At 39.1% G+C, this 18,948-nt stretch overlaps 1 protein-coding gene across 1 annotated transcript in view; it reads left to right on the top strand.

The window, feature by feature from the left end:
• Positions 1 to 17,268, top strand: part of TGFBR1 (transforming growth factor beta receptor 1) — a 34,754-nt gene extending 17,486 nt beyond the window's left edge. The window contains exons 5-9 of the mRNA XM_068395693.1: positions 6,109 to 6,276; positions 6,947 to 7,103; positions 13,075 to 13,199; positions 13,863 to 13,993; positions 16,246 to 17,268. Of these exons, the coding sequence (XP_068251794.1) occupies positions 6,109 to 6,276; positions 6,947 to 7,103; positions 13,075 to 13,199; positions 13,863 to 13,993; positions 16,246 to 16,371 (707 nt within the window). The 3' untranslated portion in view covers positions 16,372 to 17,268. The remainder of the gene's footprint in view (positions 1 to 6,108; positions 6,277 to 6,946; positions 7,104 to 13,074; positions 13,200 to 13,862; positions 13,994 to 16,245) is intronic.
• Positions 17,269 to 18,948: the final 1,680 nt, after the last annotated feature.

Consider the following 18,948-nt stretch of genomic DNA (forward strand, 5'->3'; position numbering starts at 1 on the left):
ACACCTTAGCTATAACTTTTAACAAAATCTGTCTGTGGTTAAGCATATCAGCCTCCCATTTTGCCCCAAACCCATATAGTTTGTCCCAAAAATACACTTGACTACTGTGCAGAGGACACACAAGGAAGTGGATTCCTAAAATGTCCTAATTGCTGGCTCAGGTTCCAGATGCAATGGGATGAAATTCCATTTGACTTGGTCATCTTCAGGTTCCTTGTAATATAATATAATGTGATATAAAATTGTTTCTGGTTTCTATTGTTAATATGCTGTACATACAAATGAAAAATCCTTAGTTGATAGGTCATGCCATTATTTGAGGCTTTAAGGCTTTAGGACAAGGCTCTTCTGTTTTCTTGAGAACTAGTTGGTAACTGGTTTATGAAAAATGGATAAAGACGTGTTTTGAAAATGCTGCTGTTCTTGACTCTATTTTCTAACAGCATTGCTGTCTGAGCAGATGTGGAAAGCTGGATTATTATTTTTAACCCACCAATGCAGAATTCTCACTCTAACCATCTGCATTCTCTCAGTGAAGAAATACGTATGCACCATTCTCTGTCTGGGTTAAGCATTTGGAAATCCTGAATATTGAAGGAGGTTAATACTTCAGCTCTTGTTTAGAATTCTTCAGGTCACCTGTATCCCATTAAATTCTCGGGAGCAGGTTCACGTGTATCCATCATGAATGCTGAGGACTCATATCTCCTGACATGTAGTTTGTGGTGTTATTGTGGGCCCATGTCACAGTGCAATTCTCGCTGCTAGTAAAGGCATTAATTAGATCTTTCCTCTTAACACAGCTGCATATTTTTCACAACTGCTGGGGAACATCTGGCTGGACATTGTAGTTGTAAAATTGGGGGGGTGCCTTCAGGTAGAAGGGTATGTGAATAGATTAGAAAATGTTTATGAGCGCAGATACATCAGCTAAGTCAGTGGCATTCAGCTCAGATGATGGAGTCGTAAAACTTGTGACTGAACTCCTTGTTCTACTACCTTATTTAGACGTTCCATATGCCTTAATGGCACATTGTCCTCCTCCTCTACTTCCCCACAGCTGTATGGTGTTCAGAAGGCTACAGGAGCTGGTCCAATATGTCTGCTTTCCCATCCCAAAATTTACTGGGAAATAGGTGCTGCTGTTAAGCCAGCTTGAGGGCTAAGAAGGAATGAATTATTTTAACTGCGGTTGTGTTCTGTCTGGCTAGCATGTTTGTGTTCTGGGTAGCTCTTTACTTAGCCAGGAGTATATGCCAACTTTCAAATACTGCTAGGGCAGGGAAATTACTTTCTGGGCCATGTGTTGTCTTGTTTTGAACCACCTAAACAGATAATTTGGGGTTTGGGTGGTATTTTTTGTTTGGTTCTTTCTAACTTAGATACTTAATTGTAAAGTGTATCAGGGACTACTTATCTGTGCTGTTCTACTAGCAGAAGAGCAGTGGCAGCAAGCTCTGTATACCTCTAAAGGTTTGCCTGGATTAGCTGTCTGTAACCATAACTGTCTGTAGTCATGTTACAAGTAAGGTGAAGTCTTGTACTGCACACTTTCAAATCACTTTATGCACTAAAATACTTTGGCCTCTCCATTCCTTCCCCTTAATTAAAAGCTGCACTTCCCTAGGTGAAAGTTTTGTTCAGTCAGACTACCTTACGTGGTAAGTAGATCCCCAAGAATGATGGTAGGCAATATGGTGCGGAGAAATGAGCAGAATTCCTTCCTCGAGAAAAGTAATATTTGAGCCATTTCTTCTTTTTGAAGCTCAGGCTTTAGCCTGAGAAGAAGGAATTTGACTGGAAGATCTTGATAATCTACACAGCTCAAGTGCTTTTCGTCAATTTAATCAGATGACTGTCTCAGTGTGATAGAGTCAAGCTGTTTCACTAACAAAATACCAGTCCTCTTCCAGCCACAGACAAAAGTGTTTTCCCTGACATCTCCCTGCATGTCTCACTTCTAAGAGTTTTCTAGTTATAGATCCCATCTGTATCTGATCTTTTCACTGCTTTTCCTTCTGTTTTTTCTGTTATCTGCATGCCAAAAAGGGCTAATGTATCTCTGCTTTGAAACACTTTACTGCATCACACTAGAGAACACGTGCAATTAGGCAGTTTCTGTAACTTTTCTTAAACATTCAACTTGGAACATAAGTCTGTGGTTCAAAACTCCTGTACCAAGCATTAGTGTCACACCTTAAAACCTAGTACGTGGTTTAAAAACAGGCGTGTGCCAAGTCCAAATTCTTGTTTTGCCAGTACCGCTCTGAGAAAAGCATTTCTCACTTAAGTGAATTCAGTCAATTCAGTTTTAATTGAAACTTGATTATATATTAGATAAAGCAATTGTTATAAATTCCTTTCTTCAAGAGGCAGCTTGTCTGAGATAGATGTTGCTTGGACTTCACTGATGTTTTTTCTCAAACTGTAAGCAGTCCTCCAACAACAAATCTGAAAGCTCCTTTACTCAGAATTCCAAATTTTTTCAAAAGCTTTGACTTCTGAGTGATTTTGATGGTCTAAAATACTTTAAGATTTCTTGCAAACAGATGAAATAGCCATAATTAATCTCTTAATTATTACATATGTTCTTCAAGGACGTATGTAAATTTTTAAAATGTTCTTTAACGTTCTGAAATTACTTGAGATTCTTGATCATGATGTGTATATGAACTAAATTAGGTTACCTTGTTATGGAAGGCTCTGCTACACTATGTAATTACTATGGAGTGCAATTACTTTTTCTTACATGATAATGCAAATCCTGTGATTGAAAGGTTCATGGCAGGTGCTGTTTACTGTGCAGCCAAAAATACTCAGGGTCAGTTGATTATTACTTGGTAATACCTAACTACTGTCAACAGCGTAAGAAGACTTAAGTTCATCATAACATGTGTTCTGCTTAGATAGCTAAACAAATGTGTAGCTTGTCAAATATAGCAAAGAAAATATAGTAGGTCCCATCTAATAGCTGAACACTGTACTTACTGCTGCATGTAAGCTTGCCTGTAATTAATATTATTCATGTAAGCTTGGATGTAACACTATCCCTTAAAATCTGTTTGGAGGGCCACGAGTATGACATACAATAGGAAAGAGTCGTGGCTCCTTTCTGAATGAATAGTAAGCCCAGCTTTATATTTTCTCCTTTGGAAGGAAGGTAAAAACAGACTGAATGTTAAGACTTGCAGGTAATAAATAAGATAAAACTGAAGTAGAAGTCTCTGTAATCAGTAGCATATTCTCTTCTTAGGTGGGCACCTAGAGTTAAGAGGGGAAAAACTTTATGCAAAGACACTGTAATCTTGATTCAAAGCAATGATAATTCTTCAGCAACTTTGACATCTTGAAAAGATCTGTTTAAACACAATAGGTATGGTAGACTCCTTAAAATTATATTACTAATTTCCCTACTTACTGTTGCCTAGTTTAGACATCTGCTGAGATATCCCATTCGTAAGAAACGGGAGAAGAAATCAAATAGAGGATCAAGCAATGAGTGTGTATAGTGTTAATGCCAAGGAGAGGGTTATTTCAGGCAATGTAGGGTCGTAACTGGTGAAGCAGTAGAATAAAACTGAGTGAAGAGAATATTCTGAACTGATTAAGTTAGTTTATCTTGAACTACAGCTTTTTGGAGCTCTTCAACTGTATGTGTTTGAGAGCACCGTTTATATGCCTGTGAACACATACCTGTTTCTAATGGTTCTGAAAACTGGTTCAGTGAATCTAATACTGTTGGATTGACTTTTCAGAGACCGTAATTCTCTTTGGAAAAAGTCAAATTTAATAGTATGCTGAGTTCTACAAGTTCATGCTTGGATACGTGAAATATCAAAAGAAGCAGCAATCCTAACTATAAAATAATTGAAGATATTTTTTAAAAATCTTTTTAATTTCCTTTTCTCTTTTTTAAAAAACAAAATTTAAGAGTTATGCCCACTTCTGCGGGCATGTTATAAGAAGCATCCCACTGCAACAGCAGCTTTCAAAGTCTGTTACAGGTTAGAGGATTTGACTGCTTTCTTTTGCCTGTTTAAATTAACAACTTAGTTGAGACTATTCTGTGAATGTAGCAAGGCAGAATTCTCTTTCTATTATGAGAATTGTTTGAATGTAGATTAGACTTTTATTTCCCTACTCTGAAGCATTTGGTGGCTTTTTAATTATTTTTTTCATTATTTCTAATGACATCACTGGCCTCCCTAGAAACATCCAAGTAGAAGGGATGCTTGAAAGTTTTCCCACCACCGCCCAAGTGCTTATGTAAAGATAAGCACAAGTACTTCTATCAAGGTAGTTTCTGTCAATCTGTAGATCAGACATTTTGTGCCTCTGACATTTCTGGGCCAAATGTGTTCTTTGAGGGCAGTGGAGGAAGCGTGGAAGGAAATATATGAATGTTCTATTTGGAAAATAAGCATTTTTCAGTATGTTTATGATGGGAACTAACTTCGGAATTCGCTTCTCTCCTTCCTATTCTTCATATTTAGTTCTTGAGTATGCATTTTGATAATCCTCAGGGACTATCACATAATCAAAGATATCTTTTTGGCTTGTGCTGAGTTTTCTCACTTCTTCTTAGGGAAGAGTTGCTATATAATTTGGAATAGAAGTCCAACTGAAATATTTTATGGGATAACTAGTCTTTTTAAAGAGATGAAAGACTCTTTTACAAAAGTAGGTAGCTATATAAAAACACTTCTTGGGTCTGCCACATGAGAGTTGCTTTTATGACAAAAGAAAATTGGAAAACCCATTTGGTGCAGGATTGTACTTTTCTGAGTATATTTGTACTTCTTAGATCAAACAACTTTTCCCCCCTCTTGATTTGAATTCCTTTAACAGCTTTCTCTCTGTGGCTTAAACTTCAAGGTATTTTGTTTCCACTAGTTTAATAATATGAACGATTTCATTCTTATCTGTCATTTGTATGCCTTGGGATGTCTGCAAATGTGTTGTGGCCTGTCTTGTACTTCATAGTTCAGTGAAAAATCATACAGCAAACTGATTTTCTCATAATCAGTGTTTTTCATTCCCTTTACCCTTGTGCCTCCTGGAAACCTCAATTTTGGCCAGCAACTTAGAGGTCACCAGAGGTGGGATTTGACTTTGGTTTTGAAGTAATGTGTGCTAGAGCACAAGTCTTATGAGGAACAGCTGAGGGAACTGAGGTTGTTTAGTTTGGAGAAGAGGACGCTCAGGGGAGACCTTATTGCTCTATGCAACTACTGAAAGAAGCTTGTAGCAAGGCAGGTGTTAGTCTCTTCTCTCAAGTAACAAGTGATAGGATGAGAGAAAATGGCCTCAAGTTGCACCAGGGGAGGTTTAGATTGGGTATCAGGAGAAATTTTTTCACCGAAAGGGTTGTCAAGCATTGGAACAGGCTGCCCAGGGAAGTGGTTGAGTCACCATCCCTGGAAGCATTTAAAAGACCTGTAGATGTGGTGCTTAGGGGCATGGTTTAGTGGTGAGCTTGGCAGTGCTAGGTTAACAGTTGGACTTGATGATCTTAAAGGTCTTTTCCAACCAAAACAATTCTATGATTCTATGACTGCTGCTTGCAAGGTTCTAGTCCAGGAGGAAAAATCCACCAGCTGCTGGTGACTGTGGAAATTGCCTCCCAGGCCAAGGCCAGATAGGTTATGGGAAGACTGAAGGAGTTATGGGGCAAAGCTTGAAAGACATACTCTATTTTTATGGGTAGGCTAGACAATATTGTACTAGAGTGATAGTGACAGGATTAGTTTTACTTCATGCATTCAGCACTGCTCCTCTAAGCAGAAAAGTTAGGGGAAAGCAGGGCCTGATAATACTCTGAATAGTTCATCTTGAAATCATAGTGACATTGGCTTTCTATGGTTTGTCTTTTAGCTTAAACAAAATAATACTCACTAAGCTGTTTGGAAAGTCTTGCATGGTAGTCCCAGCCCTTTCAGAGGCATTTAAATGTTACAGGGATAGAATTAAAGATTTAAGAGTCTAATTGGCTGAGGTGACTTGCAAAATGTAATTTGTACTTCATAAGCATTGTATAAAAGTGGCATACGTGGTTTGCTTGTCTTTTGTGTGTGTATGTGTGGTATTCATGCCAGTGTTGTTTTGCAGACAATGGTACATGGACTCAGCTGTGGTTGGTGTCAGACTATCATGAGCATGGATCACTCTTTGATTACCTGAACAGGTATACAGTAACAGTGGAAGGAATGATAAAATTAGCTTTGTCCACTGCCAGTGGTCTTGCTCATCTTCACATGGAAATTGTTGGCACGCAAGGTAATCTTATAACTATTCAGCCTGTCATGGATAATACTGGGGTTTTTATTAAAAAAAATGACACATACATAGCTCTTTCTATTATAATTCTCTTCTTAATTAGAACATTGAACCTTTTCAGGATGTAGTTGCTTTGCACACAGCTACTTATGTGATGAGAAGGCAGCTGAACTCAGCATAGATATCCAAGTTAATACCTTGTGGAGTTGAGTGAATCGAAAAGTGTCTGCTTGGGACCTTTCTGAACTAATAGAACTTCTTAATTTGGAAGGTTTTTTACCTTCCTTTCTAAGGTATATCCAGGTTTTGTGATGTAACAGTCCTTCCTGCCTGTAGTAAGTATCTTCTTAACTTTGATTTGAGACAGCACTATGGGTTTATTTCGAGTCATATTAGAAACTTTTGTGGCAAGTAGTATGTGTATGCAATGAATACTTGCAGGAAGAGGGAAAGGAGCAGTAGAGTGGAGTAATATGGTAGACATTTAAGACACTTTTCTGGACAGCCAGCTAGTCCAGAATGAGTTATTTCAGGAGTTACCTTGATGCATATAAAGCAGCAGAACTGGAAGGAATTCTGTAACTTCAAACAAAATTTGCACCAGGCTTAGAATAATAGCAATTATCTTTTTTTTAAGAGATGTGTTTTTTTCTATTTTTTTCCATTACAGGCAAACCAGCGATTGCCCACAGAGATTTGAAATCAAAAAATATATTGGTAAAAAAGAATGGAACGTGCTGCATTGCTGACCTGGGATTGGCAGTTAGGCATGATTCAGCTACAGACACAATCGATATTGCCCCAAACCACAGAGTGGGAACAAAAAGGTAAAACCATTGATGTGATGTGTCAGGTGGCTTTTATAATAAAATGCTTTGTTCTGTCTTGTCAAATATAGAAGACTTTTGTGGGAACAAACACAAGCAGCAGGAAAATGTAAATAATGGCAGGTAGAGTTCCTAGGCACTTCCTTGCCAGCTGGTAATTTAGACAGTAAGTGCTTAAAAAGCGTGTTGAATCTTGGCATCTATTACTAGCATGCATAAAATACTGAAAATTTGCAAAATATTGTAGGGCACAAGTATATATTAAAACAATTAGAAGACTTCATGAACGACAGTTTTAGAGACTTCACTGCTGTATCTTTTATTTTTTGCCTTATGTTGCATGGAAATGTTGCTTGCAGCCCAATCTGTAGTGTAAGACAGGATATTGGCAGTGAAATAAAAAGCTGGATTTTTTTCAGTGTGAAGCCTCTGTGGAAAAACATACAAGGTTCAGAGTCTTGGACATGGGCTTTCATGGGATCATATTTTTCAGAGAAATAAGTGAACTTAAACCATCAGTCATCTTTGTCATCTAATGCATAAATAGAATTATCAGTGGATGGGTCAGTATACTCCTTTTCTTTTAATGGCCCACTTCTGAATTTGGAAATATGGGTGTTCTTGTCCTCAGAAGAACTCAGAGCTGTTTAACTTCATCAACACAAGTGCAATTAATTACTTGGCTGTAATTTATCATTTCTCATCCTTCAGACAATAATAACTGGAAGCTGTTCTGAAGAGAAGATTAATTTCCTGTAGTAATCTATGCACCTATACAGCATATGGAGATAGCAGCACTAACAGTGAACCACAGCAACAGAGTTGTGCGATGCAGGCAACTTTTTGTCCTTTTGATGCCTATAGGTTCAGTGGGGTGTCAAACTGAAGTTTGTGCTTCAGAGAAATGGAGAAGTGTATGGAAGCCCAGTGGTTCAGAGCTGTACGTGATTAACTTCAGCATATGCCCTAGCAGTGTTGGAGAAGATTCTGTGTTGATATTGCCCAATCTCCAATCCATACATAAAAAATACTTTTTTACATATCACTTCAGTGAGTGATACTGCAAGGGAGGGGGATGGTGTGTGACTGGGGTTTTACAATGAACTAGGACGCCCCTTTAGCTGTGGCTTTTTGGAAGAAAAAACTTGGTTTTTTTAAGGCTCAGTGAACAAAAGCTTTTAGATCATGTACTCAAAATGTATTTTACTGACAATTATATTGCTGAAATTACTTTGTTCTGAAGCTCTGCTGTACTAGTCCTTTGCCAACTTTAAAAATACCACACAAATGGTCAGATGAGATTTATTTTCTGAACTATTACTAGATGCAAAGTACTAGGCATTACTCCTTCTCAAAGTCTCCAGTAATCATTGGTAGTAAAACAGCAGACTGCTTTGGAATTTGTCATTGCAGACTTAGCTGTGTGCAGGGTGCGTAGCACGTGTGACTTAGTATTTATACCTACATGCAACGCAAAACGATGTGCAAAGCAATTACTTTAGTCTTTGGAGAAAGCATCCTTTCAGCTGTGTCTGTAGATCCCACTTACAAGATCTCTTCTTGCATAGACGCTGTTAAATTGCTTGTTCATCTGCCTTATGCTTCTTCACAAGGGTAAAGCTGTAGGAACTCGCTGCAGTGGGCAGCAGCAGGACTAAGTCTGTTTCCCCCTTTAAAGGCATTAGTCACTTCTACCTTTCTGAAAATTGTTCATTCTCATAAAAGGCTTGATACCCTCTTCCTCCCTTTTGTGCATTCTTGGGTAAGTAACTCTGCACCTCTGGTTATTTTTCATAATAAAGTTCAGATCTTACCTGTTCAATGACAATTTTAACTCCCATTGATTGCCACTGCTGGTACCTCTTCTGCACATGGAAGCTCTGTGTGCAAGTTCAGGGAGCTTTGACTAAGTTTATCTAATGATTGTCTGTTATGAAAAATGTATGGTCTAGGGAGCAAGCAAGACTCACTCTTGGGTGAGTGATCTGGGTGCTGAGTCAGACTGATGATCCTTTTCTCTGACTGACTTGAATCTTTATTTCTTTTCTGTTCAGAGGCTTAGCTTTACCCGAGGGTGTGAACTGTGTGCTTTTACAGCTCAGCCTGCAGCATAAAGCAGGGAATGTGGGCTTTAAACTGAGAAGGAAATAGAATCCCTCTCTCACCCCCTGAGGCAAGTAAAAAAAAAAAATAGACTAATTCTCCTTTTTTTTTTTTTCTTTGAGAACTGTGACCCAGCTGCTACTTTTGGTAGTTGAAATAAGCTGTGTTTAGAAGCAGTTTGGCTGCAAATTCCACCTTAACATGGGTGCTTTTCTGCTGTTTACCTAAACCCAATATGAGCAGAATTCTAGCTGTGCTTGTGGAGAGCAGGCTTGGTGAAGGGAGGTGTCACACTCAACATGTGTGTGGGTCCTGTTTGATGATGCCAAGCTCCCTATATATTGTACAAAAACTTAGGCAACTAATACAGAGCTTTTAGACTAAAAGGGATGGGGGGAAGAGGTCAGCAGGCACCCAAAGTTTGGCAAGGCCATGCTCAACATAATTTGTAAACTTACTTGTAGACTTATCCTTTCATTCTTGGAGGGTACTGAGCTGCAGACCTTGTTCAAAAGGTCAAAGTTAGTCTATGTAGAGTAGTTCTCTCCAGAACCTAAAATACTGTTCCTGACAAGCGATGCATTTCCAATATATAAGCTAACAAGGAGATGCATGTTTCTCTCCTTTTTGTCTGATAGCCATGAAATGGCTAATCTGCTAACCACACTAGATGACCTCCTTGCCTTTCGCCTCTCTTGTTCCAGCAATAATCTCTCAGACTTTTTGAGCAGTCAGTCACCATTCTGTGTTATGGAAGCCAAAGCCAATCTAAATGCATTGATGGAGGATCATGGTAAGAGGTCAATTTGCCAATAAATTCAATGGAAGTCACATTGCGGGGCGGGGAGGGATTTTTTTTTTCTTTTGAGGGTATGAATTCAGCTCCATTGCCACATTCAGGCCTCTTAAGGTCTTACCTGTTAAAACCCATGTCCTTGGGATGATTTACAGAAACTGAGACAACCTCATTTACTGCTTCTATAAGTGATTCTGGCTGAAAGTTTTGTAACATGGTTGGGGTTTTTGGGTTGGAGTTTTTCCAGCTCCATCACTCTTCTCGTCCCCATGTGATCTTAAGATAGATCAGTATTCTTTCTTCTAGACCCAAAGCAGATCACTATACTGTTAAGTACATGAAGTAGCATAAGAAGATTATCCAATAATGCAAAATCTTTGGAGAGTGTTAAAACAGCCATGACAATCTTGCATTCTTGATTAAAAAGTTTTTGATATGGGTTGCCCAGAATAATTTGAGCCTTGTCTATATCAAAGATTGTGACATAGGTAAACGTAAGACTCTGCTTCCATTTAATAAATACTGTCAAAGTTAAACCTTACATTCCTCTTTAGACAGTTGTCTGCTGCTTGTGCTGTGTTTATCACTTGTGGGGAATTTATATGCCTGTACAGTGGTTAGGAGAACTCTCATGTCAATGATCCTTGTTGAAGTTCTGGACTACTGGTTGCATTTTTGCTCTTTTGTTGTTAGCCCTTGCTTCCTTGTGTGTATGTCACTTCCATAAGACACAGTAGTGCTGAGAGAGTTCTGAAAGGTCTGATAGTCCTGAAATTCATTTTAAGTAGCGTGTCTTTTATTCTGCTTCCCATCCGTGGTACTAGGAAAAGAAAATCCTAGTATTGTGTTGATTTAATGAAATTGTGTATAGGCTTCTGTGGCTGTTCCAGAGGTTGAGCTATTGCCTGACACTGTATTCCACACCAGTAATCTCTGCATGTTGCTCTTTTATCAGTTAACTGTGCTCTCCAAAGCCCTGGTGTCGTTGTTTGCCTGCTTCTTTAATATGTCAGCTTGAGATTGACGGGGCAGTGATGTGGAGAAACACACTGAACTCTGCTAAACATTACATATTGGATTTAGCTGCCAGAGCCATAACGGATTGAGAGCGCAATACTACAACTGATGTTGACTGATGCAGCAAATACCATTCATTCTTTCCAGCAGCCAGCAGGGATGCTGCTGTCAGTAACTCTCACAATGCGGTCCACACTGACATTTTGCTTGATGTTCCCACATTAGGCCTAGTCATTAAACAAGGTAACAATCACTTGGATGCAATGACCCATTTTCAGTCCTTGTTTCTCAGTTGAAAGTCTGTCACGGATTTTTCTGTTGCAGGAAATGTTAAGTAAACTTTTCTTGTGAGCACAGTTGTTAATGTGTAACCCAAATAAGATTTACTATTCAAAAAAAAAAGCCTGGCATGGTTTATGATGGAACTTGGGCTGTATGATGAAGAATCAGTTATTGTGATGATAGGGAGCTTTTGTTCCAAATGAATTCTTAACAGTGCAGCTTTTTTAACCAACCCTTCATGTCTTATTCCCCCTCTAGTCTTGCTAGGAGATGTTGTAAGTGGCTGCTCTGTCTGGCAAATTCCAGGAGCTGGGGCTTCCTCCTGCCTGGCCTCTGGAGCCCAGCCTGGTGTGTCCAAAGGGCTGGGGCTCTGTCCATTCCAGGCCCGTGGCTGTGGCTGCTGTTTAATTACTTTGGATTCCACCAGTAGTGAGGCTGGGCGTACACAGACACATTCAGTACTGACAGGGCTGATTACACAGATTGCTATACACCATGTGCTGTCTTCAACACCCACATAAATCACTGTCAGAACTTGTATAAAATATAAGTATAGACAGCCAAGTCTCCTTCCTTTTCTTCAGCTGATCAGTATTGAACTTCACTAGTGAAAACACACACCCCCTTCTGTAACCTCACAAGCCTGTGAATGAATCCCTCAACTATCAGTACAACCCTCAGTGTGTCTAATGCCCTCTTCTGTGCTCCACAGGTCTCCTACTCTCCTACTCAGTTGGGCAGGGTTAATGCACAGTAGCAAACAGATGCATGTATCCATATGCACACCTACACGCATGGATTCCCTTGAATACCAGTGCAGGCCCTCCCCCTGTCAAACATCCTTGCCTGGCCAACCTATTTGCTGGCTAGACCAACTCGAAGTTTGCTAGTGGGGGAAATACAAACCTTCTGGCCAACCCCAGCATCTGGCTCCCAGGCACATAGACCTTATAGCCTATGCTTGCTACTCCAGTTGCTGGTGCTGAGAGGCCCTTCCTCTGCTTTTCTCATCCCTTTAGCTGGTACCTGTAAGCATGTGACTGTGAAGCCTGTGACCTATGGTCCCACTAGAGTTGCTAAAGCAGAAACCCTTGTTTGCTCCAGTTGCTGCCACCAAGGATGCCTTCACCCACTGTCTGACTGCAGTTGCTGGCCCAGAATTCATTCATGCTGGTCCCCCCACAGTTCCTCCAGACAGTGCTCCTAAGACCCATGGACATGTGCTCCTAGGACCATAATGACTGGCAACTGTTTATGCAACTGGCCCCTTTGATATCCTTTTCTATCTATTGCCCCACTTTTGTTCCTCCCAGTTACCATTCTCCTAAGCACTCCTTGATAAGCATTGCATAGTCCCACAGTCCTTGAATATCCACAATCGTGGTGTTCCTCTTGTTTCCCACTTATCAACAGTTACAATGTCCAGACTGGCCCTCTCTAAAGCAATGCCTGGAGTAGCAACCAGAGGCTTTTGATCTTTGTCATTCTCTGTTATCCTGTGTCTGTCGGGTTTATGGCTCTATTTGTTTATCGTTTCCCATTTTACTTATTCCCCTCATTCCTTTGCTTGTTCCTCTCAGTTTACTCATTATCCCCTTTGCACTGAAAGGTCTTTGATTGCATAACCTTAATGAAGCAGATTTTCCTTTGTCTCCTTTTCCACTTAAATATTTAAATTTGATTTTGAGCTGATCAGTAGCACTGAACTTTCTCTGCAATAAGTATTTATGAAATTAAAGATTTTCTTCCTCTTTTTTTTTTTATTGCAAATAGGTACATGGCACCTGAAGTTCTAGATGATTCCATAAATATGAAACATTTTGAGTCATTCAAACGAGCAGACATCTATGCAATGGGATTAGTGTTTTGGGAGATAGCTCGGCGATGTTCAATCGGTGGTATGTGGCAGTCTTTACAAAATTGGACATACTAAGGAATTATAAGTAACTTACAGAACCTGAATAAGTTTGAGTAAACAGTTTGCTCTAAAAACGGTGCAAGGTAATAGCCAGTATGTCTCAGACTTTCTAACTGTTAATCTTGTAAATGACTGGTTTATTCAACCTCTTTGTAAATCGATGAACCATACCTGTTGAAGAAAACAGGAACATTCCTTGTCTATATTAATTTTTTTCTAAAACATTTACATAGAGGGAAGAAAAGGGTGGAGTTAAATGTCGCTGAGAGCAAGGGGGAAACACAACAATTAAGGGCTAGCTATAATGTGTTCAGATTACATCCATACCTTATTTAAAATAAAACATGCTCTTGTAAATCATATGCTTCCAAGAAGCGTGTCTTTAGTATAGCATATGAAAGATTTGATATAGCTTCCATCTTTTCCAAGTGTGTAAATTTCAAAATTAAGAACTCTTCAAGGGTAATATAAACACTCCTAAGGTATGGTTAAGGATTTTTGTTTATTTGTCAGTCATTGTAATGTAATTTTAAAAAAATGAAAACCAAAAAATAAAACGGTAGGGTACTGATAAGCACAGTAAAAAGTGAAGAGTATGTAATTCAGTGTTAGCTAAAATAAAGCTATTTTCAACCTGTTACAGGAATCCACGAAGATTACCAGTTGCCATACTATGACCTCGTTCCTTCAGATCCTTCTGTTGAAGAAATGAGGAAAGTTGTGTGTGAGCAGAAGTTAAGGCCCAATATTCCAAACAGATGGCAGAGCTGCGAGGTATTAACTAACTTTGCTAAAGCTGCTTTACTGGACATTAGAGCTTTTATTGATTCCGGTGGCTTAAAAATTGTGCTGCTTGTTGAAGGGAGAAGGGTTGCTTCTAGGAGAGCTTAATTTCATTCTGATAATTTTGGCTTTATTGAATGTCATTGACCCTTGGTTGTACATTAATATTTAATGTAATTTCACAAAAATTAATAGCTAGCCCTGTGTGGAGGATTCTAGGATCCCTTCCTGTGAAGTATAGGTGACGCTACTGTAAATTAAAGCTAGTCTGGGTTATAGTATACAGGAGGCATCACAGCAAATAAATTGTGCAGCTGGGGTTGGTACTGCATCTGGCTGGGATTGAGTTAACTTCCTTCCTAGTAGCCTGTATGGTGCTGTGTTTTGGATTTGTGACCAAAACAGTTTGATAGCACACCAATGTTTTAGCTATTGCTGAACAGTGCTTACACAGCCTCAAGGCTTTCTCCATTTCTCACTCTGCCTCCCCTACATCTGTGAGTAGGCTAGAGTGGACAAGAGGCTGAGAGGGAACGCAACTGGGACAGATGACCCAGATTGATCAGAGGGATATTCCACACCATACAACATCATGCTCAGCAATAAAACTGAGGGAGGGGGGAGTTTTCCAGGGGTTGCTGTTGCTCAGGGACTAGCTAGGCCTTGGTCAGACTGTGGTAAGCAATTGGTTTTTTTAATCACTTGTTTTTCATTGTTTTGGCTTGGTTTCTCACTTTGCCTATTAAACTCTTATGAAACCTACAAGTTTTCTCACTTTTGCCCTCCTGATTCTCCCCCCGCCAATCCCACTGAGGGGGAGTGAGCGAGTGGCTGTGTGGAGCTTAGCTGCCTACTGGGGTTAATCCACAACAGGAGTAGTAAAGATACGTGAGCTAATCGGTTTGTAACTAGGCTGGTTATCTCTTTCAAGAAGTGTGCTTGCTAAGTTTCAGCTCAGTACTCTGCCAACACAGCAGTACTGCTTGTTGGGACACAAATAGTGTCTTCAACAGTGCTGTGCTACCTCATGTGAATGCTTACTTGGAACTAACTCAGGGGTCTTTGCCCTATCGTTATGTAGTAAAGGAATATCCTACAGACTGGCCAAAATAGTAAATACCTTTAGGAATTTTCATCCAAAATTATGGTGGCCTTAGTACTTTGCGTGTCTCAGAATTTGTACTGTATGCACTTACTGAAAGATGAACAGAGTTGTTAGGAAGCTGAGAGTCTAGTAAGCCAAAGACTTAGAACTGAAGTGTGGTGTAGTGACCACTCCTGACCATGCCTCGGTAGAAGCTCTCACCTCATTCTGGGGTGAGTTCATTATGCTGGTAGTCACTGTACAGGCAGTAGTATGCAGAGCAGCGAGCTCTTGCCTTTCCAGCCAACTTGTTCGTATTGCTTACTCTAGGAACCCAACTAGGGCTAGAACCAATGCTTTTGGATTCAGAGCTTAAGAGAATAGCTGCAGTAGGCTACAGCAGGAGTAAAAGATAGAGATATTATGTACTTCAGAAGGAAGAGGGAACTGGGTTGTGGCGTGTGTGAGATGAATACATGGGTGAAGGCCTGAGATAAGAGATTGGGCAAGAGAGCATAGGTGGGAGAGAAAGGCGATGACATGCACTGGCAGACTGTAGAGACATTTTTTAAATGCTGCTATTCCAATCCTGCCAACTTAGTTAGCAGCTCAATGTAATACAGTTTTGAGTGTAAAATCTTAGAATGTAGAGCTTTATTTCATCTTCAGTTTCTATTTGCATTGTGTACTTGTGTAGTAGCATTCACAGATTTCAAAGGATGGCTGTTGTATATAAGTATAAAAAGACTGCAAGAATTTTCAGAGTCATTACAGAGCTTCAATTTGAGGAAGACAGCTGATAAACTTCTGAATTGCTATATATTGAACTAACTCTTTAACTGGAGGTACAATAAAGAGTATATTTTTGTCTAATGCAAAAATTCAGAAAACGTACAGACAAGCTACTAATTTTTCATTAAAATATTTTTGCATGGGTTGAAATTCTACTGAAAAATACTAGTTCTGCTGTACAGTATTTTAAAGAATTTTATTTTTCTGTAAATATAGTAAGAATTTGAGTTTTACATAGAACACTCTTGCATGCAGCTGTAGTACTAGTAATAGACTTCAGAAATGCATGAAGAGGGTAAGACAGAACAGAGGTTACATGGGCTACATTGGAACAGCAGTATGTGTAATTATGTTTTTTCCTTTGCAGGCATTACGAGTCATGGCAAAAATTATGCGGGAGTGCTGGTATGCCAACGGAGCTGCCAGGCTAACGGCTTTGCGCATTAAGAAAACATTATCGCAGCTTAGTCAACAGGAGGGGATAAAGATGTAATCCTGGATTTGCTACCGAAGAATACTGTAAGAATCCATATCTGCACCGGAGTGGCGTGTCAAGAAGGTTAATTGTTCTACCTCATTGGGGGAACAGAAGGATATTGCTGCCTTTTAGTACTTCATAGGAACGTCACTGATTAGGATTTTTGTGGATGTGCTAAACAGTTGTGTTGGGTCCTTTCTGTGCACTATGAACCTCTTTCCCAGGTTACTTACAAAACATTGTGTAGTCTAGTTTTATTTTTATTAACCTATATTTTTTTTATTTGGAAAGTTGATAGCTGGTCTTAACTTCTAGTTAACTGTGCTAAAAATAGGAGGTCACTTTCAAAGTGGAACTCGTTCACTATATTGTTCTAGAGTGCATTGGTGGCTCTTGAAGCAACTTTATTCATGGCTGGTACATTAACTATTCTGAACCACTGTCCCAATTCTTTTGATTCAGATTGTGAATGTACTGTTGTAGTATACTTTGCTAGCTATTAAGGTAGTAGATCTTTTGGACTTTTACCTTGATTTACAAATTGACCTCATGCAGTTGTGGGAACATAATTTATGCAACTATACTTTATACATGATTACTGGGTTTTTTTCCACTTCAGACCATTACATTGCCTTCAAAATAGATTGTATTACACCAGTAAGTGCCGCTTTTGAGTCTCTTAATGCGAAACAGTAGGTGCGTACAAAGCCTATGGTACTTTGGGTTTCAAAAATACAAGTTAAAAATCAACTCTTCCTTTGCCTGGCTAAGATCTAATTGACACTCATTTCAGCAAGTGAGTGCATAATTTGTGGAATACCTTTAATTTTACCAAAATCTGACTCTTTAAACCACTGTAGGAGTTCTAAATAGTGTAAGCTAGCTAATTCACTGTCATATTTTGTAATTGTAAAGTCATAAGACTTTTTATCAAGTGGTACTTCTAAAATCCTTGAAGTACCTATTTATTTCAGAAAAGTAGCAAGAAGAGTAAGATTTCTTAAGGGAGATTTTGCTCCATTAAATCAAATATGAAAAGCATATTTTCTGTGCAGTTCTGCAGAGTCTTGAGGTTCAAAGAACAATATTTGCAATTAAATGAGGATTAAGTGTACCTGTAATTAGGGAGAAGTTATTTGGGCTTTTGTACTGGAAAGTTCAAAGCTGCTTATAAATTTTATGTGCATATATTTTGTGTGTGCCTCATACACAGAAAGTGGTGAGCCACAGAAAGTGGTGAGCTGCAGGTCTTTGGATATAAGTACCAGAGGATTCCATCAATCCTCTTCATAGTTACAAGAACAAAGCTTATGGTGGCTTGTGTTGTCATAAGAACACAGAAGAATAGGCACGGCTTTAGTCAAGATTTGCCTAGATTTTAAGGATATCACAAGATATTCGCAAACTTGTTTAGAAATTGAATTGCTTCCTGCCCAGATGTACAACTTCTGGAGGGGACTGGGGGAATTAATATGGAAAATTCTCCTTTAAAAACTGCTGTTACCAGGATATTTTTTTAATTGCAGTTTTAGGAAGAGTCTGGTTGATCTTTGGTTTCATTAATTCCCAAAACACTCAGTAGTATTTCAGTATGTAAATGTGCCTCGTAATTAATATGGCACCTAACCTCCTACTCTCCAGAACACATCAGTATCCATCCTATTATGCAACACACGTGGCAACCTTAACTCTGCTTCCTTTTCATTCTTCAGCATACAGTCCTCTGAGAGGTTTTTGCAAAGCTAGTAGCAGTGGCAGGGTGGTTGCTAACAGAAGCAGTTGAGATTGTGTTCCATGGTCTGTGATATATGGTAGTTAAAGCAGTAAGATGGATGGGTCCTAGTAAGAAGAGGTGATATAGGTGACATGAAACTTAGCCAAGATAAGCCTTAGCACTTTGCTGACTCTTGTGTACTTCCAAATTCTTAGTGCTTGCTTGGAGATGATTTTTTTTTTAAATGATGTGGGAATTACAGAACTTCAGAGGTTGAACTGCAAATAATGAAATGCTTTATTCAACCACCTTTATGGGTAAGTTTACTCATACTGGAAGATGGCATCCAGGAGAAGAGGAAAAAATGAGAGAAGTTCTTAGAAAACAGCTGGGTTTAAACATGTGTACAGCTGTCACGTTTATATTTGTTTGGCATAATCTGACCAGTCAGGCTTATGCGCTTCAGGCCTCTTATCAATCAAAGCTGGATCAAAAATGACTTCATGTAGGTACTTTAGATAAACTATGCCTTTGTGCAAATGGACAGCTGTGTGCCACAGAGGTTGTTTTTCAGTTATGACTTTTCTAAAAAAATGATTGAATATAACCAAACTCCCAAATCTGTCTACTTGGCATGCCTCTCTAACAAGTTCTATGTATCAAATATTTAAAGAAAGCAGATCAGTGTCAAAGTAGAACTCACTGTATCACCATACTAATTTCAAATTTTAAATTCCTATTTAAATAGGAATACTTAAACAATTTGTTAACTTTGTTAAATTTTGAGGTTTTTGTAGGCATAACTGGATCTTTACCATAGATACAAATGGTGTAGTTCATACTTCAGAATCATCAGGCTACTGGCGTACTTCAGATCT

Source organism: Nyctibius grandis, chromosome 3 (genome assembly GCF_013368605.1).
Source record: "Nyctibius grandis isolate bNycGra1 chromosome 3, bNycGra1.pri, whole genome shotgun sequence".
Taxonomy (NCBI): Eukaryota; Metazoa; Chordata; class Aves; order Nyctibiiformes; family Nyctibiidae; genus Nyctibius; species Nyctibius grandis.